Source organism: Stomoxys calcitrans, chromosome 3 (genome assembly GCF_963082655.1).
Source record: "Stomoxys calcitrans chromosome 3, idStoCalc2.1, whole genome shotgun sequence".
Classification (NCBI taxonomy): Eukaryota; Metazoa; Arthropoda; class Insecta; order Diptera; family Muscidae; genus Stomoxys; species Stomoxys calcitrans.
The window spans coordinates 111,892,669-111,917,593 of NC_081554.1; the positions used below are offsets into that span (position 1 = coordinate 111,892,669).

Here is a 24,925-nt window from a genome sequence, read left to right on the forward strand (position 1 = left end):
TCGGTTACGGCAGTGCCGAGGTAGATAAAGTTGCTGACTATCTCCACTTTTATACCCTCCACCATAGGATGGGCGTCATTATGTTTGTAACTCCTCGAAATATCTTTCGTCTGCTAAGACCCCATAAAGTATATATATTGTTGATCGTCATGACATTTTATGTCGATCTAGCCATGTCCGAATACTTTTATTAGTGTAGGTCGGTTTGGATTGTAAATGGGCTATATCGGTTCATGTTTTGATATAGCTGGCATATAAACCGATCTGGGATCTTGGCTTCTTGAGCCTCTAGAGGGCACAATTCTTGTCCGATTTGACTGAAATTTTGCATAACAACTGTGCTGAGTATGATTGAAATCGGTCCATAGCCTGATATAGCTGTCATAAAAACCTGTCTGGGGTCAGCGTGGCCCCGATCGGTCCAGATTTTGATATAGCTGCCATATGGACCGATCTCTCGATTTATGGTCTTGGGCCCTTAAAAGGCGGATTTATTGTCTGATTATGGCAAAATTTGTGACAGTGGGTTGTGTTAGGCCCTTCGACATTAGTCGTCAATTTGGCCTAGATCGGTCCAGATTTGGATATAGCTGCCATATAGACCGATCCTGCGATTTAAGGCCTCTGGCCCATAAAAAACTCACTTATTGTTCGATTTCGCCGAAATTTGGAACAGTGAGTTGTGTCAGGGCCTTCCTTGAATTTGGAACAGATCAGTTCAGATTTGGATATAGCTGTCATATAGACCGATCATTCGATTTAAAGTCTTGGCCCCATAAAATCCGATTTCGCTGAATATTGATACAAATTTGACTTATCTTAGGCTTTTCGACATCCGTCTCGTATATGGTTCAGATCGGTCTATATTTGGATATAGCTACTAAAAAGACCAATTTGTTTTACAAAATTGAACAACGACTTGTAGTTATTAGACCACGCAATGTCCGTGCCGAATTTGGTCCAAATCGGGCCATATTTCGATATATTTGCTATGGAGGCATAAATTATGATTTTTTCACCAGATTATGACGAAAGGTGGTTAACACATATACCAGAGGTGATGGGTATCCAAAGTACTGCCCGGTCAAACTTAATGCCTTTTTACTCGTTCATGTTCAATTTGAAGCCTTATTTGCCAACTTCCTCGTTTCCTCTTGGCCATAATGCTAATCTTACTTTTCAATTACACTGATAGAAAAAAGACGGTACTTTGTCAATACCAGCTGGTATTACGTCATTGGCAAATATTTCTAATACCATTTGGTGTCAATATAATACTAGACGAATTAGTCAATTAAGAATTAACGGGGTCGTGTCACGGCGGAAAAAGTGTCGTTAAGCTGTGTACATGTTAAAATATTGACGCCATTATAAAATATTTGTTTAAATTTAATAAAGTGTTTTAATCAAGGGTGATTTTTTAAGACCTTTAAGAAAGTCTTTAAAAAAAAAACACATAAAATTCGGAAAAATGTATAAAATGCGTAAAATGTTTATTTGAATCATGCAAATGGTGACCGTGACTGCGCCTCAAATGTTCTATCCGCTTAGTCCAATTTTGGCATACTCTTTCCAACATTTCGGCAGGTATCCCATTGGAGCATTTATTCTTCAATGTTGTCTTCCAATACGTCAATTGAAGCAGGCTTGTTTGGACCACATATCATGCAAGTCAAGCTCTTGCATTTTGGGTAAAAAAAAAGTTGGATATCATCCCACGATAGTGCTCACCATCACAGTTACGTTACAATTCATCATCTATGACGAAGTACGGTCCAATGATGCCACCAGCCCATAAACCGTACCAAACTGTGATTTTTTTTGGATGCATTGGTAGCTCTTGCAATGCTTTTGGCTGATCTTCACTCCAGAATTGACAATTCTTCTAATTTAGGTACCCAATGAGCCAAAAATGAGCTCTATGGAAGAAGCACGCGATGGACTTTCTTAACAGAGCACGTATTTTTATAATACAATTCAATAAGTTGCAAGCGTTGTTCGTTTGTAAGACGATTCATGGTTAAATTATAGACTAGACTGAACTGAAGGCACAAAACGTGCGTGAGCTGTTTAAACCATAGTTGCCAAAAAGATAATAGGTAAACAATTACGCTTTACGATTTGTGAGCGTCAGAACATGTTGAAATAATCGGCATTGCTGAAAATGGAAATTGTACTTATCGATATCAAAATAATACCCTGTACCACAGTAGTGGTGTAGGGTATAAAAATTTTGGTAATTCTCTTCGCTCTTGTACAAGTTGCTATACCATCAATACCGTATCGAACTGAAATGAACACCTTTGGTATCAACGTTTCTCTGGGTGTACCTATCAAACTTGTATTTCTTATTTAGAACAGAAAATGTACTCGTACATCATATCAGAGTTTTGAACGTGAACAATGGAGTTGGTTTTTGTGCCGTAGAGTAACGTAAATTCAGTGCCATACATAATGATGTCAATGAAATTTACCAGAGACGGAGAGCAGGGCGGTATATTCAACAGATCCAGCGCGATTTGTCACGCGACATGTGTAGTTGCCATTGTGACGTGACGTCACGTTATGTATCGATAGAATGCTCGAAAACGGAGCATACTCATTGATGGTCAACGAAGGGTCCGGAGCCTTGGGAGCACTTCCATCGCCAGGATTGTGGTCATTTTGACGCTTGCCATCAACAGCGTCATCGTTCATGCCACCTTTTATTGAAGAACCGTCCTTTAGCCAGGTGATATTGAATGGCTGGTCACCTTGGCTGCTTGAGCACATGAGCTGGGTACGCATTCCTTCGGTAATTTCGTCCTCAAAGCTAAATGGCGATATACGCGGCGGAACTATGAATAGGTTTAAGAGAAAGGCATCAAGTTGGCATTATTTCTCAATTTGCCAAGATAACTAAAACAGGTACAAGAATTAGAAAAACAGGGGATTGGAGAAGTAGAATTTGGAAAGGAAGATGAAACCAAAAACATTGAAGAAATTTTTTTACAAAATCCAAACAAAAAAAAAACAATAATAAAGTACAGAGTGCCTTAACTAATAACGAAAAAATTCATGCAATATGCTAACATATATATGTATGCTTTATGTAAATGTAATATAAAGTTAATCATGCGCAGGAGCAAGTAAAACACGCATATCGCTATGCAAACACAAACATGCAATCATCATATACCATTAACTCTTAGCTGTGCAGAGTGCGATACAGTTGCGGCATCGTTTTGGACGCGACATGTGTAGGTGCCGCTCTGAGCCCTCGTCACACTTGTTATGCTGAGAGCGCTGGTGAAATCATCATTTTGGCGAATTGTCACTAGGCCGCCGTCTCCTTCACCACCGCTACTACCATCATCATTCGTGTAGGCTTTGAGCCCATGGCCATGGGCATAGTTCATCGATGTCGGATGTGTGCCGGAGCTCGATGCAGCAACGTCACCGGTACCACTAATCCCACCGCTGACACTGTCGCTGTCTCGCGCATTATGCGTAAACTGCATACCTGCAGTCTCCGCCGGTTGTAGAGGTTTTCCATCCTTTAGCCAGGTGAATGTGAGCGGTAGGTCACCGGTGCCAATGACACATTGAATGCTAGTGCGATCGCCGACATTAAGATCGCGGGCGAATGAAAATGGTGTAATCTTTGGCGGAACTAAAATTTCATATTGATATTGTGGTACATATTCTCTCTGCCTTTGTTGTTTTAAATGTTATTATACATATATATTTGTACATAGTCATGGAAGGCAAGTATTTTTAAATGTATGTTTAAACTATTATCTAAATTGGTTTAATAATCCAAATTGTCAATCTCAGTTTCATGATTTATTTCAAAAAGATCGAACTAATGCATCCTACAAAATTTTTTTTGTTTTTAAATATGAATTAGTTTTATTTTTTAACTTCACACTTTCAATAGTGAGTACAATGTTCCTAATTTTATTTCCAGGAACAGCAATCTAAAGTCGCTTTATGTGGTAAAAGTGGAGTACTTCCGTATTTCGGTCCAACTTTAGCATATGTAAAATGTCTGACAATGATACTAAGTGGAAATGCCGTTTTAGTAAAAAATGTTTCGTTCAGAACTTATACCATTTAAATAGTACATCGTTCAGAATTTATTTCAATTAAAAATAAGAAGACTTTCTTTGATAATTTTAACGTTAGTTCGTTTCATACTGTGTAAAGACCAAGGCTGTTTTGAGCAAACGACTCGTTTTTCCTTTACAATTTATAAGGGTAAAACGATTCGTTTGCCACAAAAACGAGTCATTCAAAGGAATGTGAGCCCAAATAATTGTCTAAATTGTGCTTCATTTAGCACATCCCTGAATAAAGTCAAAAAATAAAAATCAAATTTTGACAATAAATTTTATAAAATAAACAAAATTTTACAGAGAAGGCAAGAAAAGACAAAAATAGTGCACCATAAGATTTATGTTGGAGATGTTTTTCAAAACGGCCTTTCCGAGGCTGCAGATATATATTTTTTGCTTTCTACAAAATGTAATTCTACTTTTTCTTACAGCGGAGTAAGAAAAGAAGACAAAAATTCAAAAGCCAACATCTCCACAAGTTTTGGCTTTGCGAGTAATGCTGATGTTACATAGATGTCTTTTTGAGGATGATTGTTCGCCTCAGAAATCTTCACTGGCAAGATTTTAGGTGAGTTAACGTAGAGGTGGAGAAAAAGATTGTATCACCTTGCCTGTTTTCTTCAAGCAATAGATGCTGTGTGTGTGTGTGTGTGAACTGATAAAAAGCCATCGACATCATTTGTGACTCATTATCCGAAACACAATTGCAGCGTCCTACTTGGGTCTTATAGAAACTAAATAAATCTAATAAATATTGTGGGAGAAAAAGAACAACGAAGCATATATTTGTGTTTTTTATAACCTGTCAATCGGGCACGGTGTCTCTCAAATTCATTTGGCAATTTCGGAAATCGGTGCATGGAGGATAGATATACTATAAATATGTACAAGTACACCGAACGCAAAATTAATACCAACGGTATTGATAGTGTACTTAAACAAGGTATGGATAATGTAAAGCTATACACATACGATACAATATTGTTTTAGTATTACTGCCGGGTATTGCTTCACAATTAATACCATTGATAAGATTCGCTATCCATATTTCTTTCGGTGTATATGAATAATCTGCCGTTTTCCCTTACGAAAGCTCTTAACCGAAATTCAATTTGCATGCTGGCAACCATAAAAATTTGGTTGTAAAAATTTGCCAGATGAATTCGTTATTTATATTTTTTTAATATACAGTTTTTATTTTCCTTATATTTGAATATTTAAAAATTATTTCCGTTTTAATCTTTGTCAGTTGACATTACAATTCTATTGTCTGATATATAAGGAATATTTCGTAAGTCTTTTCTTTCTCTCTTACTTTTCAATAAATCAATGAAACTGAGAATGACGCTTGAACTTGCAAGCATGGCCCGGAATCGTCTTAAAGATGAGTTTGAGAAATCTTCAAAAGTACCTACATCAGATTTGGGATTAATCTTAAGTTCAATCCTAAGAATTGTGTACACATCAACAAACGCAATTTACATATGTATATTTAGGAACGAAAACTACTAAAACTATTGTAGAATTAATACAAATGAGATTGATTGAGTCAACGACAACGATTTGTTAATATACAATTTCATGACGGGATAGAAGTCCAGCAACATGAAATCAGTTACTTAGTTGACAAGTCAGTTTGAGCTGAACTCCCAAACGGTTTCCCAAATTGCATATGTAAATATTTGTATGCCTAGAAAATATATTTTTTCATTTCATTTTTAAAGTTAAGGCAATAGAAAAGAATTTTGTTATGCAAAATACCAATATACTATTCTTATTTTGACGCTTTTAATTAATCAACTCCTAATTTCGTTTTTTATCTACACGAAGTAAAGGTAATGGCTCCAGAATTGATGGAACAATCTGTGTTGATCGTTGCTGTACGTTGGCATAGTCAAACGATTAAAAATACAACGATATCGTTTCAAATATAGCGAAATGTTAAGGGATGTTGTCCTAATGAATTAAGATATGTCAGCCAATACGACCAATGGTACACCCAGAAGGATGGTAAGACCAAGTCGAGAAAGACGTCTCGAAACTAGCTATGAGAAATTGAAGAAGGAGCGCAGAACAATGATGCGCTTGGAAATCTATACTGAATTCGGTTAGTGAAGCAAACGTTCTGTGATAACCAACTGTGTGAGTAAATAAGTACACGAATTAAAAAAGACGTTAAAAAATCATGCATGGATGATTTTGGATTACGCGCTGTTGTTTCATGTACCGTCCGTTATGAACATTTTCCCTACAAAATTGCATGTATACCAACCTTAAGTTTAAATGTTGTATGTTTATAGCCGGTTATGGTGCAATTGGGAAAGGAATGGGTAGAACGCAGGTACTGTGCGCGAAAGCTGTTTGCAATCTTTAAAAAAACTTTGCACTAGACGTTGTCAGAATGTGAACTAATGTTTAATTCACAAAAACTGCTGTTGGTAACATTTGTGGTTGATCAGATAACATCCGAATGTTAATTCACTTTTATAAACAAATATGACCACTTTGTCAACGCCGTGCTTGATTTTGTCTATGGGTGTAACGCCTCGGATTCACTCAATGCAAATTTCATCCATGGATTGTACGTCTTTGATGTTGAACGGGTGTTTTAGAATCTTGGTTATTCTCCCACTAACGCTGGTGACATTTGCAAGGTACTTAGCCATGTACAACTCCTTTCAGTAGTGTCGCTCTGCGGTACTCCGTAATCGGTCAGCACTGTACGCTAAGGTCACGCTTGGGTAGTGAATTTGTTAGCATAGTTTGGGAGATGCAATGGTTTAAAATATGTTTAGCGGTAACTAGTAAAATAATCTAATTTTATGAGTTACCACATGTGGTGTTTAGTGATGTGTGCGAAAGAAAAGTATCCCCGCATTTTCCATCATATGGGTTAAATTAGCTTATTTCACTTATATCAATCACCTATACTATTGTTCTCGATACATATATGCATTATTTTTGGCATCGATCCTAACCTAACTTTACTTACTTACTTTAATTGGCTACGACAGAACATTTGTTGCACTAGCCGAACGTAGAATAGCGTTCCAAGAGCCTCAATCTTCTGCGCTCATTCTAAAATCTATGAAACCAAGTTTCGAGGTGTCTCCCATCACTTGCTCTTTCCATTGAGCTTTTGGTCTTCCCGGTTTGCGTGTACCACCGTGATTGCCTTCAAAAGACTTCTTTGCTGGAGCTTCACGAAGAATCCTTCTCTCAAATACTCCAAGCACTGCCTCATCTGTTTTCACAAGTAACCATGCTTCAGAACCATATAACAGCACGGGTAATATCAGTGCCTTGTATAGTGTAATCTTCGTGTGTCGAGAGATGGCCTTGTTTCTAAACTGCATACTTAGTCCAAAGTAGCATCTGTTTGCCAGTATTATTCTTCGCTTTATCTCAAAACTGGTGTCATTCGTTTCGGTTACGGCGGTGCCGAGATAGATAAAGTTACTGACTATCTCAAAGTTGTGTTTCCCAACTTTCTCCATTTTCTTTATCTGCTCTGTTGTACAAGGTGTTTTGGGAGTTGAAACCATCCATTTCGTCTTATCTCCATTTACTGCCAGACCCATTTTCACTGACTCTGTTTTGATTCTTTCAAAGGATGCAGTTACCACTGCCGGTGACCGACCTATCGTCGGCATAGGCGATTAGCATGAGTTCTCTTGTGATTTGTGTGCCATATCTATTCACATTTGCATCTCGTATAATCTTCTCCACCAGAATATTAAAGAGATCACACGATAGGCTGTCTCCTTGTCTGGAACCTCGTTTGGTATTAAATGGTTCGGAGAGATTCTTTCCTATTCATACTGAGGAACGCGTATCAGCAAGTGACATCCTGCAGAGCCCAATCAAACTCAGACATGGCTTGAAATACCTTTGAACATAAAGTAGTATCGAAAGCGGCTTTGTAGTCAACAAAGAGATGGTAGGTGTTGATTTGTCCTTCTTGGGTCTTTTCCAGGATTTGGTGCAGTGTGAATATCTGGTCCAGGGTGGATTTACCAGGTCTAAAGCCGCATTGATTGGGCCCAATTATCTCATTTACTTTAGGTTTTAATCTTTTACACAGAACGCTCGAGAGTATCTTGTGTGCGATGGGGACGAGACTTCCTCCTCTGTAGTTGGCACATTTCGTCTTGTCTTCTTTCTTGTGTACGGAACATAGTATGCTGACGTTCCAATAATCGGGTATGCGTTCTTCTAGCCAGATTGAGCAGATAAGCTGATACATACGCCTTATCAGAGTGTCGGCTCCGTTCTTAAATAGTCCAGCGGGTAACACGTCGACTCCTGCTGCCTTGTTGTTCTTTAGTCGGGTCACTGCTACCTGGACCTCATTCTGACTAGGAGGTATATTCTATACCATCATCATTGATTGGTTCTGCGGTATCCTCTTCGCCGCCAACGTCGGACTCTAGTAGTTGGGTAAAACGTTCTTTCCATATACTCAGCATATTATCTGTGTCAGTTACCAGATTTTCTTCTTTGTCTCTGCAGAAGGATGTGTCTGCACCAAAGCCACCGGTTTGATGTTTAATTCTTTGGTCGAATTTCCGGACTTCATTCTGACTCCTGTACATCTAAATTCGCTTACACTCACGCCTTTCCATTTTTTTTCTCTCTGCGGAATAGACGTTTCTCCTCTCTCCTTTTCTACCGATACCTCTCCTTCATCTGGCGCGTTGCTACTGATTGCAACCTTACCTAACCTAAATTCCAGATTAATGTGGGTAGTTTGACATGAACGTATAAATTTCATATTTACAAATTCACTTAGATCGCTTACTTTTCAGTGCTCCCATACAGTGACGGCTTGAATCTGTTTTAGATTGATGCCTCTTTTCACGATATGTCAGGTCGGCTAGGTACTTCTATCTCTAAATGCTTCGAGTAATCTAACATTACTGGTACCCTTTCAATCTTATTTACCTATACACAAACTTTTTAAAAGCTCTCATATTTAAAATACACCTCAGTAAATACTTTCGTAGGGCACTTTATATATATTTAACGTGTAAGACTGCTTCTGTCGATGTGTACACGAAAATTACACTTAGTTTTAAAAATATGCTGCACTTTTTATTGAAAGAGAATTGAGGAACTTAGGCAAAAATGTTTATTAAAAAAAAAAAAATGGGAAAATAGTAAAAAAAACAGTTTTTGATTCCACCTTTCCAAACGTGGTGAGGAGCGCCGATAATGGAAGTGATTTCATGTGTCAAACGTTCGTACCTTATTATTAATGCGGTTGGGTCGACGACATACGGAAGAGGAAATTGTTTAGACTTCCATATTATAACGGGTCCTGGATAGCCTATCTTTATTTTACTACAACAAAAGACTATATGTAGGAATAGATACGGGGGCTGCTATTTATATATGTATATATATATATATATATATATATATATATATATATATATATATATATATATATATATATATTTCTGGACTAATGAGGAAAATGGATATATTTACAATAGTTTAAGCACTTTTTCACTCCAACCAAGACACCTCCAAAACACGGCTATTGTATGCAGCAACGAAGAAAATCGATAACCCCGCATATCTTTCTTCATATATAAAAAGACATCATTGCTTGCCAAGTTAAGCCTGTACAGTGCATAACCCACAATTCGACTTTTGGCCGGTGAAAAACGTTGCTGGTTGGAGCCGATGGTGAACAATGATTCAATTTCTCTTGTTCGTTTTCCGAAGACTTTCAGCAAATAAATTGTGGTGTACCACTCAAAATCGACCGTCCTACGTTGTTCACGTTGAACAGTCGCCACATGCTTCGTACAGGCGATCATTTCGCATTGGTTCGTTTTGCTTCTTCCACGCTTCTTTGCTTCTTCGTTGGATTTGGCCTGTCTTCGAAGGCCCACACGTTCGATTGTTGTTGTGCTTCAGGCTCAAACGCATAGATTCATGATTCGTCACCTGTGACTATCCTTTAAACGTCTTGTGAAATACAACGATCGTATTTTTTCAAAAATTTCTTTGTCTTTGTCAACACGTGCGCCATTATCAAATTGTGTGGGAACCACGAGAACAAAACTTTTTTACGGCCAAGAGTTCACGCAATACTGAGTGTATGCTGGTGGGAGAATGGCCCAAGGATGCTTCTTTTTCACGGTACGCCACATGATGATCTCGCATTGTATGTTCACGCACGGCATCATGGTTCTCTGGGACAACAGCCGTTTTTGGACGAACTTCACGGAATTCGACTTTGAGCGAGTGTCGACCACGATGGAATTTGTTAAACCAGTTTGTCACTATGGGATGGTGCTTCATTGTCATACAACAATTTAAGTTCATCAATGCAGTCTTGTCCTGATCATTCACTTCTAAAGTTGTGTAATATTATAGCACGATATTGTTCACGAGTTAATTCCATTTTTTCAAATGATCAAAATAATCTTTTCGTGTCACTTCAAACTGCACAAACGACACAACAACACTTAGTGTTACCTAGTCCTGTAATTAATACTTATAACAACCCTCGTAATAATAAATAAAGAAAAATATAAAGTTGGGGAAGCAGCAGCCACACTGAAAAAAACACACCCAATTTTAAAAACTTTGTCGAAAAGTAGTGAGCTTAATTGGTTTAAGGAAAGAATTTTATCCAAGCTAGAAGTTTGGTAGACCCTCAAGTTTGCGTTGAATGCTACGAAATTGACTTTGGGACAAAAACAACGTTGTATCTTATTTAAAGACGCGGACACTTTTGACACTTAGCTATATTTGAAAATAATTCCAAAGAAACAAATGTTGTGTACCTGATTTAAATAGCGTTTACTGTATTTTAGAGTATATTTGAAAAACGCAGAAAACCTATGTAGGTATGCAGGGCTTGGTCAAAACTACCTATTAACAGTCCTTAACAATAGAATTACGGCTTCAGGAAAAGCCATGGGTTCCTCATATTGTGCGTCAGAAATTCGTGATGTGTCTACAGTTATGGTCCAGTAGAAAAATTGATGCCAAAGAGTTTGTAACACCTATGAGTTGACGATTTGATTTGCATACAGTCGAACTTCACTATAACGTTAGGTTAGGTTAAAAAGTGGGTGCAGCTTGTTGTGCGTTCTTAATACTAAAAAGTAACCTTGAAGAAGGAAATCTAAGTCAGGATTTCCGTGCTACTTACAAAATCCTAATTCCCTAATTGTGTTTTGTCGTATTTAGCCAACCGCAAAGTGCAAAGTTAATGATTGGCAGAGAGAAGTACGAACGTATGACACATAAAGCAATGCTCCACAATGAGGATTTACGCGATTTCGGATTATTTTTTTGTACAATACCAAACAAACAACTGTGGCGGGCGCCGCACCTAGCGCCGCGTTCAAATGCAAAGTGCAGAAAAAAGTAAGGAAACATGTGCGAGACACCAAACAAGTGGAGTGAAGAAAATTAAAATTAAAAAAATAAATATATATATAGTAAATGGGAATCCGAACGTGAATGGTAGTGCAGTGCAATGCTGAGTAAAATGAAGAGATAAATTATAAGATAAAGGAAAAAAAAAATAAAGGAGTAAGGAGCAAAACTGTGAAGTTACAATTATTTGTGCATTTATCGGTATTTTGTGAATTATTCCTTATATCATTTTGTTGTGCGGTAAAGGTCGTGCAAAAATTCTTATGAATACACTTTTTTTAGGATATATAGAAAATGAAGACAGATGACAATTTGGGGTAAAATAGAGAATGCAATGTTGGAGGTGCGATGTGCATTACATTGAACATAGCAGTGCAGTCAAAACGAAAAGAAATGAACCAAATAAAATTAAGTAAAAGTTGGAATTTGGGCTATATGCTGAAGGTGAACCTGGCACTAATTGGCACCCGTATCTCCTTCGGCAGGATTAAAGCCCTGAGGATAGGTTTTGAAATAAAATAATAAAAAGCGTCTAAATGGAATACGAAACAATGGGCAGAGTTGACTTCATTCCCATATCTTTTAATAAGTATCTGGGTTTGAGACAAAAATTACTTCGTTCCAGGCCACAATAAAGCGCTTGGAAATCAACAAAATATCTTCATTTTTTTTGTTTATTCAAAAAAAACCATTAGTTTTATATCAGTAGCATAATAAGAAATAAAATGGATATTTGTGTACTTGTGTTTGGAAAATTTGTAAGATAAAAATGTAAGTGTTTAAATTTCGAAACTGTCCACATCAGTACATTTGCATTTGGGTTTAAAGTTTCGTCCAAAAAATAAAAAAAAATATGAATTGATGGCATTTAAAAAAAATTAAATATATTAAATCGACTTAACTGTTATGGTATTTTTGTGCAATTTATATCTTAAGAAACAATTGCGAGGAGAGTCCTGCAAGACTTACCCCCGTTATCTAACACCATTCAACGTAAAATCTGGCAAAGCTAAGGGATTGTAAAAACTAGCTGGTAGTGACTGTAATCGAATAAACGGAACAAATCCGCTGAATTGTAAAGTAATTTAATAAAGAAATTTCCGATGCGCAGATAGCCATCTATTTATTTTATTTACTTATGTATTTCTTACTGCACCACGAGATAAATGACTTGTAAACTGTAGCGCAGCATCACAAGTATCAGGATAATATCCAACTTTACCCAATTAAAAAAACAAAATAAACGTAATTAAGACTACGAACAATACATATAAAATTAAATAATTGAATTGAATAAACTTGAGATACAACATTAAGAGAAAGAAAAAGTAAATTAAAAAGGCCAGAAGGAAAATGTGTCATGTGACCGTTTCCAAATTTTAAAAAAATATACTAAGCCTATGCTAAAATGTACATAAACACGCTGCTGCTGCTTTGAAAGCAATCGGTTGGTAGGGTATTCCAGAGACGAATGGCCCCAATAAGGAGATGTCAGTCGGATAGCCTACTTCTACGTCTGAGAGAAATAATCTTTTTACTTCGATTAGCCCTAGCGAATTTCAGCCTATTGAATAGATATCTGGGTTTGTTTTTCCAGAAAATCTTACGCAAAAATAATAAGGTATTCGTGTGGGGAAGCGATTTAAAACTAATACCATAGAGGAATCTAGTATATTGGGACACACGCTGTGTTCAAATCAGGCAATAAAACATATATTTGCTCACAATTATAATTAATTTAAAAACAATGAACGAAAATGCAACGTAAAATCCTTTTTCCTTCTTTTTATATCGAGTTTCATTGTGAAGACTGAAATTAAAACCCACCTTAGTTATGGAACCATAATTTGTACAAAGCCCTGAATTTGCATTATTTTATTTTTATACCCTCCACAATAGGGTGGGGGTATACTAATTTCGTCATTCTGTTTGTAACACCTCGCAATATGCTTCTGAGACCCCATAAAGTATATATATTCTTGGTTGTCATGTCATTTTAAGTCGTTTTGGTCATGTCCGTCTGTCTGTCGAAAGCACGCTAACTTACGAAGGAGTAAAGCTAGCCGCTTAAAATTTAGCACAAATGCTTTTTATTAGTGTATGTCGGTTGGAATTGTAAACGGTACATGTTTTGCTATAGCTGCCATATAAATCGATCTTGGGTCTTGATCCGATTTGACTGAAATTTTGCATGTAGTGTTATGATATCACAATCTGGTAAAGCTGCCGTATAAACCGACCTGGGATTTTGACTTCTTGAGCCTATAGAGGGCGCAATTCTCTCTTGTACAACGGCTTATCTCATGACCTTCAACATACGTGTCTAATATGGTCTGAATCGATCAATAACTTGATACAGCTCCCATATAAACCAAGCTCCCGAATTTGCTTTTTGAGCCCCTACGAGGCGCAATTCTTATCCGAATGAACAGCATTCATTTATGGTCCGAATCGGACTATAACTTATAACTTATATAGCTCCAATAGCATAACAGTTCTTATTCAATATTCTTTGTTTGCCTAAAAAGAGATAACTCGACAAATGTGATCCATGGCGGAGGCTATATAAGATTCGGCCCGGCCGAACTTAGCACGCTCTTACTTGCTATGTATGATAAGGCACTTTAATTTATTACGGTTCTTGAAAATATCATTTGGGCCTAATTGTAAACTAAATAGAGATCACAATTTAGTCTATAAAGGTATTGTCTAATATTCTTTTAGTCGATGCTTAGGAACACCTCCTTATTGCATACATAATATATAGTAGGAGGCCTATTATAGACCAAGGAAGGACTCCCTTATATACGGCAAAGGTGTGGATATTGGACATCCTAAATAATCGTATTGTGATCCGTTAGACAAGTAATTCGGTAAAAAGCCCAACAACTTGCGAATGTTCACATCCGCTTAATCAGACAAGTTCTACAAGAAATGATAACCTAAAATGGATCTCCTTCTGACTACCAGTGCGGGACCCACACACAGCAGATGTTCTATAATCACTTCTTCTTCGACGTTCTCACAGTTTTGACAAAAGTCGTTACTTGCAACCATCGGTCTGTCAGCATGATTTCCGATCAGACGGTGTCCTGTTATGACGGACAATATGACTGAAACGTCCATTGGTCCGGAATACTTAGCTTATATGTCGCTAGAAGCATACCCACAGATTCCAGTTCCCCTGGAATGTGTAAGGTAGTTCCTAGTATCGCAAGCTCATCTGCTCTACAATTCCCTGGGATACTCCTGTGGCCCGGCACCCAGAACAGGTGAATTTTGAACTGTTCAGTCATCTCGCTGAGAGATCCTCGACAGTCGAGGGCGTCTTTGAATTCCGAAATATGTACTCCAGGGATTTTATGGCTGCCTGAGAAATTATTTACACCAGTCGCCCTTATGACAATATATCTTAGCCATTCCACCACTTCGACTACGCGAATAGTATATGCCTCTTTGCGCATCGCTTCGCTACGTAAAGGCGAAACTGAACGATTAAATAAAAATGCTGCCAAAGTAGGCTTGAGGATAAACATAGCAAACTGATGAGGATAGGAATATGAAATCTGACAGCACACACTATGAACAACCATATCATTGAAGGCGTTGACAACTTCTCCTATCTTGGCAGGAACATAACAAAGGACGAACGATCAGAGGCCCACATACGCATATGTATCAACAAGGCTAGAAGCGCCTTTCGTAAATTCAACAAAGTTTGGAGATGCAGGGACATCTCACATAATACAAAAGTCAGGATCTTCAACAGTAATATGAAATCTATTTTATTATATGGTTGTACAGGTTGGAGCTAGTCACAAGCGACTACCCGTTAAATCCAAGTTTTCATAAATCGCTGCTTACGACAAATACTTCGAATTTTCAGGCCAAACCTTATTTCAAATGAAGAATTGCAAATAAGAACAAACACCTCCCCTGTCGATATAGAAATCCGGAAGAGAAAATGGACTTGGTTGGGTCATTTCTTATGCCGACCGCTCGATGATATAGCGAGAAATGTCCTAGACGCAACGACAGCGTGAAAGGGGACGCCCGAAAAACACATGGATCCGCTGTACAAAAAAAGAGTTGGAATCAACCCGTATGACGTGGAATCAAGCCAAGGCTTTGGCCAACGATAGAGTACGATGCTTGTTGATGCCCTATGTTCACACTGCAACAGTTAAGGGCATACTGATACATACTACAATGTTTGGGTAACCTTCTCTATTTGACCTAACCAAGTTCTTCAGAGTACACACCGAAGCCCATCTGGTTGTCTAGTTTGGAACCATCCGTATATATGTCGATGTCACATCTATTGCCAGGGAAATTGTTAATCCCGTGGGTTCTATCACGAATAGTACTTTTTTTTTATCAAAAAGCGGCTCATGCAGTTTGTAATAAGCACTGTCTAGAATATCGGGCATTGTATCATGGATAAACCAGTGTCCGTAGGTGCCGCATGACCAAAGCGAAAGCTCCCTTAGTTTCACAGCAGTGGTTGCAGCAATTTGTCTAGACAAAATATCTAGAGGCATTAGATGTACCATTAAATTTAGTGCTTCAGATAGTGTTGTCCTCAGTGCGGCTGTGATGCTGGTAGACTTTTGAAGCGCCCTCAACCAGACCACACCACCATATAGCATTATAGGTCTGAGGACTGCAGTATAAACCCAGTGCATGACACGCGGTTTAAACCACCAACTGTGCGTAAGGTTAGGTTGAAAGGAGAATGCCGATATTAATCAACCCCATGCTACTATGAACATATACCTAAGCTAGTAATCGGCCTATTGTGCTCTGTAAATACTAAAAAGTAACCTCGAAAAAGTACATGTAAGTCATGAATTCCGTGCTACTTACAAAATTCCTAACCACGCCCCTATGTTGGTTGATGTCTGTCAAGTACTGATGTCTGTTAGCCGCGAAGACCGGGCAATGACATTGAAAATGCTTCAACGTCACATCCTCCCCACATCCTCCCCACATGCCCTACACATTTTATTACTTGCCGCACCGATTTTGCATAAGTGAGCTCGTAGTGACCTGTTATTATACCGAAAGCTTTATTGACCTCTTGCAATAAAATCGTCTTCTCACAATCTTTCTATAGCATTTTCGTCGTCCTACCGACCGTTTCGCTGTTCCACAATGTTAAATGCAGGTTCATTGCCAATTCGTCTGCTTTTTCATTTCCCCATACTCCGTTACATCCCGGCATCCAAACAAAGCGGATGGTGCCATACTCAGAAATTTCGTAAATCTCCTTCTTACACTTTTAGACTGTCAGTAACCTTGCCGTCCAGGTTGTTTACTGTCCACCACCTCACGCATTCCATGATCTGGATGGAAATCTGCCTGCAGAACCGTATTATGGTCAGGCGGTCTAAAACAGATCTCAGTCCCTGGGTTCTCAATGTGAACCCCAGGTCCACTCTGTTCTCTAGCTTTGATCCATATGTGTAGCATGATCGTCCAGATGAAAACCTCTTCCGTTACTTCCAGGTTTCCTATCGTCGCCTCGATTATACCGCCATGGTATGACCTGCCACTATCCTGTATCCTGCCGCAGTGGCTGTCCCACACTTAATCTTTATGTCAATGGGTCGGATATCTAGAATAGACTTCATTGCCCTAGTGGTCATGGTCCTCATCGCTCTGCCTATTCCAAGGCCGCATGAATCTGTTGTATGGTCCTTATGTTGCACTTTTTCTCCATAGCAGTCCACCAAACTACTGAGTCGAAAGTAAGTAGTGGTCTTATCACGCTCCTGTAAAGCCAGTGGACTATCCGCGTATTTAAGCTATATATAAAGGCTACGGCCGTCTACATGGTGCCCAAAATCTGTGAGCGTTCTCAGTACGCTCCTGAATGTGACATTTCCAGTTTCCTGTCCAAGATCACTCCTAATATTTGACTTTTTCAGATATCGAAATCGTGTTTTTAAGAAAACGTGGTGCGTTAAATTGGCCCACCTTCGTCGTACTCGTAAACAGGAACATTTTAGTCTTCTCTGGGTAAACATTAAGACCTCTAGGTCTAGCCCAGTCGAATGCCAGCTGCACGAACCTTTCGATCCTTCTGCATATCTGATTCGGATCCTTACCTCCTAGAAGTATTATAGCATCGTCTGCGTAGCAGACGAGTTCAAATCCCTCCTCAGCCAGCTTCAGTAATAGGTCATTTATGATTCTCACCCATAGGAGTGGCGATAAAATGCATACCTGTGGCGTAATTTATCCAGTCTCTAAGGACCTGATTCACCCGGTACTGGTCTAGGGATCGGATCAGTGTGTTGGCCCGCACATTGTCAAAAACCCCCTCGACGTCAATGCCTACTGCCAATTTGTACATTTTGGCATCGAAGGATTCTTCTATTTCATGCACAACCTCGTGCAGTGCAGTCTCCACCGACATTCCCTTGACGTAGAAGTGCTGCTTGTACTTCAGCAGTTCGCTATATGTCCTATTTTTTATTATGGTATCCACTATACGTTCCATGGTTTGGAGTGGAAAGGACGTAAGGCCCATAGGTCTGCAAGCCTTTGGTGTCGCATAACTTGCCTTGCCTGGCTTGGTAGGAAGAGCAAAAGTCGGGCGGTGCCGACTGTATAATACCCTACACCAATATGTACAATGTGGGAGCTATATCCAATTCTGAACCAATCTTGGTGGACCCCGGCGGATGTTTTCAGATGGGTAATGAAACAATCCCTATCAAATTTCGAGCAATATATTCAAACTGTAATAACTACGGTTGACAAATGAAAACATTATTGCAAATTACACAATCTGACGAACATATACATGGGAGCTATATTTATATCTAAACCTATTTCGAGCAAACTTCTCAGATATTGTGGTAGTCGTCGATGAAAGCGTTGTGCAAAATTTTGGCAAGATTGGTCAATAGATACGCTTGCAGTGGTTCTAGATGTGAAAATCGGGCGAAATACATATGTGGCAGCTATATCTAAATCTTGGCCGATTTTTTTAAAATTCACCAGTAATATCGAGAGTCATCAGGAAATTTTTCATGCCGAATTTCCAGAGAATCGGTTAACAAATTAACACTTTATTGCAATATTTCTCAAAATCGGACGAACATATATATGGGAGCTATATCGAAATCTGAACCGGTTTCTTTCCATTTTCAATAGGCTTCGTCTCCTGCCTGTACTAAATTTTGAGACGATCGGATGAAAACTGCGACCTGAACTATGTACACAAATTAACATGGAGAGACGGACAGACAGACAGACGGACACAGCTTAATCGAATCGGAAAGTGATCCGAGTTTATCGGTATGCTTATCAATGAGTCTATCTTTCATCTTTCTGGGTGTTACAAACAGATGCACTAAATTATAATACCCTGCAGCACAGTAGTGGTGTCGGGTATAAAAACGGAAAAGTTTAATGCCAAAGTTGCGGTGATCGACAGTATCAAAGGCCTTGGAATGGTCTAGAAGGAAAAAAACATGCCTTGTTGTTGGCGCTATCACTCCTTTTCGACTAATAATGCGCTGATGTGGTGTGCTCGGAATACTGACTGTGTTAGTTAGTTAACAATGAATTTCATCGAAGATGTTCTGATATTAGTGAGTGAACTGGCATCCCTATGACTTTAGATATGAATAGTAGAGTCGCGAAGGGACGGAATTCCATGCAATGAGTTAGGAAAATACTGGTAGTTAATATAGTATTGAAAAATATGTTAAATAAGGTAAAATACATGGAAGGAGAGTACGAATGAACTTCGGATCAATGCTGTCAGAACCAATGGTGTTAGATTTGACTTCACCTAAAACATCCTTGATAACGCCGCTATACTCATAAGATTCTTCGACGGATCCGTTTCCCGCAGTTCTATCAGCAGCGCCATAATAACAGGGATCTAACGGAATATTTGCCATATTTGTGAATGATTTGTTAAGATCATCCACATTAAACCGAATAAATTCCACACATTTTCGAAGCTACGCGAAAAGATGATTTGTTTGATTTGTATATCTCTTTGATTTTCATAATTTTTATACCCTCCACCAAAGGGTAGGGGGATATTCTAATTTCGTCATTCCGTTTATAACTCCTTGAAATATGCGACTAAGACTCCATAAAGTATATATATTCTTGATAGTCATGACTTTTTAATTCGATCTAGCCATTTCCGTCCATCTGTCGAGAACACGCTAAGAAGCAAATCCAGGCCCTTGAAAAATTTCTTATTAATGTAGGTAAGTTGGGATTGTAAATGGGCCAAATCGATGCAGGTTTTGATATGCCATATAAACCGATCTTGGGTCTTGACTTATTGAGCTTCCAGAGGGAACAGTTCTCATCCAATTTGACTGAAATTTTGCACGTGGTGTTTTTGTATCACATCCAACAATTGGACTAAGTATGGTTAAAATCGTTTCAAAACCTGATATGGCTGCCATATTAACCGATCCCCTGATTAGACTTCTTGATCGTCTAGAGAGCGTAATTCTTTTCTTATTTGGCTAAAACTTTGCACATATCATTTTGGTATGACTTTCAATAACTTTTCCAAGTATGGTATAAATCAGATGGCAGTTGTCGACAAGAGAGAAGAACAGGGCTGCATACCTAGGAATAGGTTTCAACCACCGACTGGAAGATTGGTAGATTGGATGAGGCTGATGGTGACCAGAGACATGCAGTATTCGTACCAAACTCCGGCTCTGTCTTGCAGACCTCAGCAAATGCGAAGGTGTTGTATCTTACGGATTCAACAAGTTGAAACTGATGGTCTATAGAAGCGGTGGGGCTGGGGAATGAGAAGACGAATCAACAGTTATTGCTGAAAACTTGTCTAAGGAACTATCGACCACATCGCTAAAGTTTGGCGGATTGCAGAAGACTTATAATCCCCCTGCCACAATCGAGACAGGAGAGGATGGCATCGAAACGGGACCCGACAAGTCCTGTGTGGGTGGGTTGTCCAGTTGAACTGGGCTTAAGGTGTGCGTCAGCGGTGAAGCACGTAACTCAAAAAGTACTTCGACAGCAGCAGCTAGTGAAACATAGTCCACCCCGCAAGTGTCCAGTGTCCTGAGGAAGAGTGGCTTCACAGCTTTCTCACCAGCCTCTGGATGCGTACGGTAGCTCATCATGACAAGATCTAACGAATCTTGTGAGGATAAACTCCTGGTGGAATCGAAAGACGAGGCTAACACATCAGTAATGGATGTTCTGTATCCTGACTATGGTCCAGTTTCTACAGATAAAACTCCACCACTGTAAGGCCGCTTCGGCGGCACTAAAGGTTCGACGAGGGAGGTAACGTGGTTATTTTCCAGGAACCATGGGTGTGTGGAGGAATGGTTCATGGACTATGAATTCGAGAATTTAAACTACTCAAGGGTACGGGGAATGGGAGACATAGAGCCTGTATTCTTGTAAAGAGTAGTCTAAATGTGTTTCTTCTTCCGTCGCTAGGCACTGAAGATTTAGTAGTAGCCATCCTTGAAATAAACAAGCCTCATTAATTGCTGGCTTCCTTATATATGGCATACGATTCAGAGATGCCGCCTTCAAACCTTATGTTGCTGGTTGAAGGCGCTTCTGTAGGGAAGAAGAGCCTCATTGTAGGAAGTGATGCTAATGCACATCACCAGATATGGGGAAGATCGGATGTCAACGAAAAGGGTGAGCTGCTTATCAAATATATTATAAGTTGCAATCTGGCGATTTGTAATAAGGGGGATAAACCGACCTTTATTACCAGGAACAGGCAGGAGGTATTAGATATTACCTTTGTATCGGAAGATATATGTGGAAGAATATGCGACTGGGATGTGTTGGATGACCACAGCTTCTCTGATAATCTTAATATTAGTTTCAGCCTTGGAGAAAATACTGCAGAAGTGATCCTTCGGTTCACTTCCTTTTCTTGACCAGAAAAAAGTGGAAACTGCGGAGGATATAGACAAAGTGGTCAAGCAAATCACGAAGACCCTGAATGACTGGTTGTGTCAGCATGTCCTAGTGTCAAGCCATGGCGGTCGCTGTTTGCCCCTGATTTGACACATTTCCCGGGAAAATCTACAATAGGCAACGTGGCGCCAGAAGAGGTTGTCACTGGTATGCATTCGTCGGAGGCTATTACTGAAATTGTGTCTGGGCCGAAAATCATTTGGGCGATATGAAGTTTCGACTTTATTAAGTCACCAGCCGCTGATGATGTATCACCAGTTGAATTGCTGTGTCTGATAGACTAGTTCCCTGGCTTAGGAGATACTCTGCTTGTATCAGAATGTCATATATACCTGTGGAATGGAGGGACACGAAGGACATTTTAATTTCGAAAGCAGGAAAACCCTACCACACGAAGGCAAACAATTTTCGTCCTATTAGTCTGTTATCCTTTATGCTGAAAACTCTTGAGAGGTTGATAGAAACATCTCTTAGGCCAAAAATCCCTGGAGATCGCCTGTCGAGGCAACAGCATGCATGTAGTAAATGAAACGACATGGACGGTTCTCTCGCTGTCAAGAAATATACAATGGTCGCATTGCTTGACATTGAAGGTACTTTCAATAATGTAAAACCGACGTCAATCATGAAAGAGTTGGAGTTTCTAGGCATCAACTCCACCATTAGAAAGTTTATCAATAAATTATTAACTAAAATATGCATTGCGGCAGACTTGGGATCTGTAGATCTAAAAAGATGGGTAAGCACAGGAACACCTCAAGGGTGTGTAATAAATATCTCCTTTATGATGACGCGGCAATTGCGGTTATGGAAAAGTTTGCCAGCACTCTACGAGATATACTTCAGGAAGCTCTACAGCGAAGTGGGCTACCGAAAGTGGTCTAGGTGTAAATCCGTGCAAGACAGAAGTAGTTCTTTACAGCAGGGGATACGATAAGAGAGCCATTGATAAAAGACCGCGTGTCATGCATTGATATATACTGCAGTTGTCAGACCTATAATACTATATGGTGTTGTGGTCTGGTGGACGGCGCTTCAAACATCCACCTACTGCTAAATACTTAACCGGGGCCAAAGGATGGCTTGTTTGTGCATCACAGCCGCATTGAGGACGATACCTTCTGATGCACTAAATGTAATGCTATATCTTATGCCTCTGGACATTGTGACTAGACAAATTGAAGCGACTACTGCCGTAAGGTTAAGGGAGCTTTCTAATTGGTAATGTGGCGTTTGCGGACTCTGTGTTATCCTGGATGCAATAGCCGATGTTCCAGGCAATGTGGATTACACCAAACCTGTGCCGCTTTTTGATAAAAAGTACTGTACTGTACCAGGTAACAGAAGTTACATAGACTTCTATGCGGATGGTTCCAAACTAGACGACCAGGTGGGCTTTGGAGTGTACTCTAAAGACCTAGAACTGGTCGTATCGAAAATGTAACCCGACCACTGCAATGTGAATCAAGCGGAGATCCTTGCAATTAAGTAAGTGGTGCAATGTATGTATTGCTGAACACAAAAACCGACCTCGACTGTCGCAGATCTCTTAACGAAATGACTGAACAGTTCAAAATTCGGGCCACAGAGATATCCCAAGGAATTGTAAAGCGGACGAGCTTGCGAGACTAGGAACTACCCTACACACTCCAGGGTTACTGGAATCTGTAGGTATGCCTCTAGCGACATGTTAGCTAAATTTTCAGAACCAGATCCGAAGGACAACGAATGATAGACGATCACAGAGAGTGCGCTGTGAGCATTCCAAAACTATGTTGCACAATTTAGACTTGAAGAGGTCCACCGCTTTACTGTCATTGGCTAGAACAGACTTCTCAATCATAGTGTACGTCATTACAGGTCACTGTCTATTCGGAAAACATTTCCAGCAACGACTTTTGCAGCAGCTGTTGATGTCCCACAGAAGAGACTATACAACACATTTTGTGTGTGTCCCACCCTAGCAGTCAGGAGTTCCGTTTTAGGTTCTCATTGCTTCGAGAACTTGTCTGGTTTAGCGGATGTGAACATTGGCAAGTTATTGGGCTTTTTAAAGCGATCTGGATGGATCAACGGTAGAAACTAGAAGGCATCTTCCTTCATCTGTTCCTGTGGTATCACAATGGACGTAAACATCTTTGTGAGCCTGATGGCAGACTGCTACTTAAACCTAACCTAACCATAGTATAATTCGGTTGATAACCTGATATAGCTGGCATATAAATCGATCTCCCGATTTGACTTTCTGAGCATCGGGAGTTAGCAATTATTACTCGATTTGCCTGAAATTTAGAAGGTGGTGTTTTTCTACGACTTCTTACTGCCATGGTAAATACGGTCCATGTCGTTCAATAACTTGATATAGCTCTTATATATTTAAAAAAGTCATTCAAAGAACTTGGCAAATGCGATACATGGTGGAGGGTATATAAGATTCGGCCCAACCCAACTTGAAACGCTTTTACTTGTTTGCTTTTCTTATAGCACAAGGAATAAAACAAAATATATTTTCATTCGTTCGAAAATGGATGATTTCAATTATACCATGCACCAATACTGTTGTCTAGTATTGAATATTCTGTAGAATTTTATCAAAAAAGGTTCAGATTAGAATCTATCAATTCCCTGATTAACACCTATAATAGAGCCATAGTTATTGCAATCTTCCGAAGGATTTGCGCGAAATATTGTATTCGGCACAAATTGGTTATAAAACAATCCTTATCGAATTTCGAGCAAACGTCTTCAAAATTGTATTATGTACGGCTCTATAGGGCGGTATATATGTATATGGAAGCTAAATAGAAATATTAATCGATTTTGATAAATCATTAACAAAACTGTGTACTGTCATAAGAGATTTACATATTCGGCCAATCTCTTTAGGTATTGTGGTAGTAGTAGAGAAAAGCATTGCGCTAAATTTTGGGATGAATGGTGAATTAGAATACCCTGTACCGCAGTAGTGGTGTAGGGTATACATATCTTTACAATTATATCGTAAACAAAGCCCCAACGTTTCTTTGCAAAATAAGTTTAGTTGACGAAATTTTCATTTGTGGCCAATGAAAATTTATTCGCAAGGCTAATATAACTACTTACTCGTCTCCGAGCGAAGCGAAATTCATTATACAACTCCGGCATCTTATAACGTTACCACTTATTATGAGTTCTATCTCTATTGGCAATAAAATCTCTGATAGTCGATTCAAATCAGGTATTCGTAATTGTAGTAACATGATATGTTCTCAAAGGCACCGTCCCATAAAAAAAGATAACGAACGCTTTTTTGAATAAATTGCGATTGCAGATCGACAGAAGTTGAATTATAAATAAAGGATGCCGTTGATCTGACCATAATTATACATGACCTATTAACATCCTGCTATTGTTCAATTTGACTTCGATAAATATATGGTCAATTATATATAGAGGATGTCGTTGATCTGACCATAATTATA

The 24,925-nt window shown here is 39.1% G+C and overlaps 1 protein-coding gene and 1 long non-coding RNA gene across 3 annotated transcripts in view; one reads left to right on the forward strand and one right to left on the reverse strand.

Moving 5' to 3' along the window:
- Positions 1 to 24,925, reverse strand: part of LOC106093635 (cell adhesion molecule Dscam2) — a 367,625-nt gene that overhangs the window by 106,659 nt on the left and 236,041 nt on the right. The window contains 1 exon segment of the mRNA XM_059365962.1: positions 2,475 to 2,837. Within this exon segment, the coding sequence (XP_059221945.1) occupies positions 2,475 to 2,837 (363 nt within the window).
- Positions 4,149 to 4,880, forward strand: LOC106089771 (uncharacterized). Of its 2 annotated transcripts, none has more exons than XR_009397794.1 (2): positions 4,149 to 4,665; positions 4,723 to 4,880. It is a non-coding gene; the product is annotated as an uncharacterized LOC106089771 (long non-coding RNA). The 2 variants fall into 2 exon arrangements; XR_001221691.2 differs by having other exon boundaries at positions 4,729 to 4,880.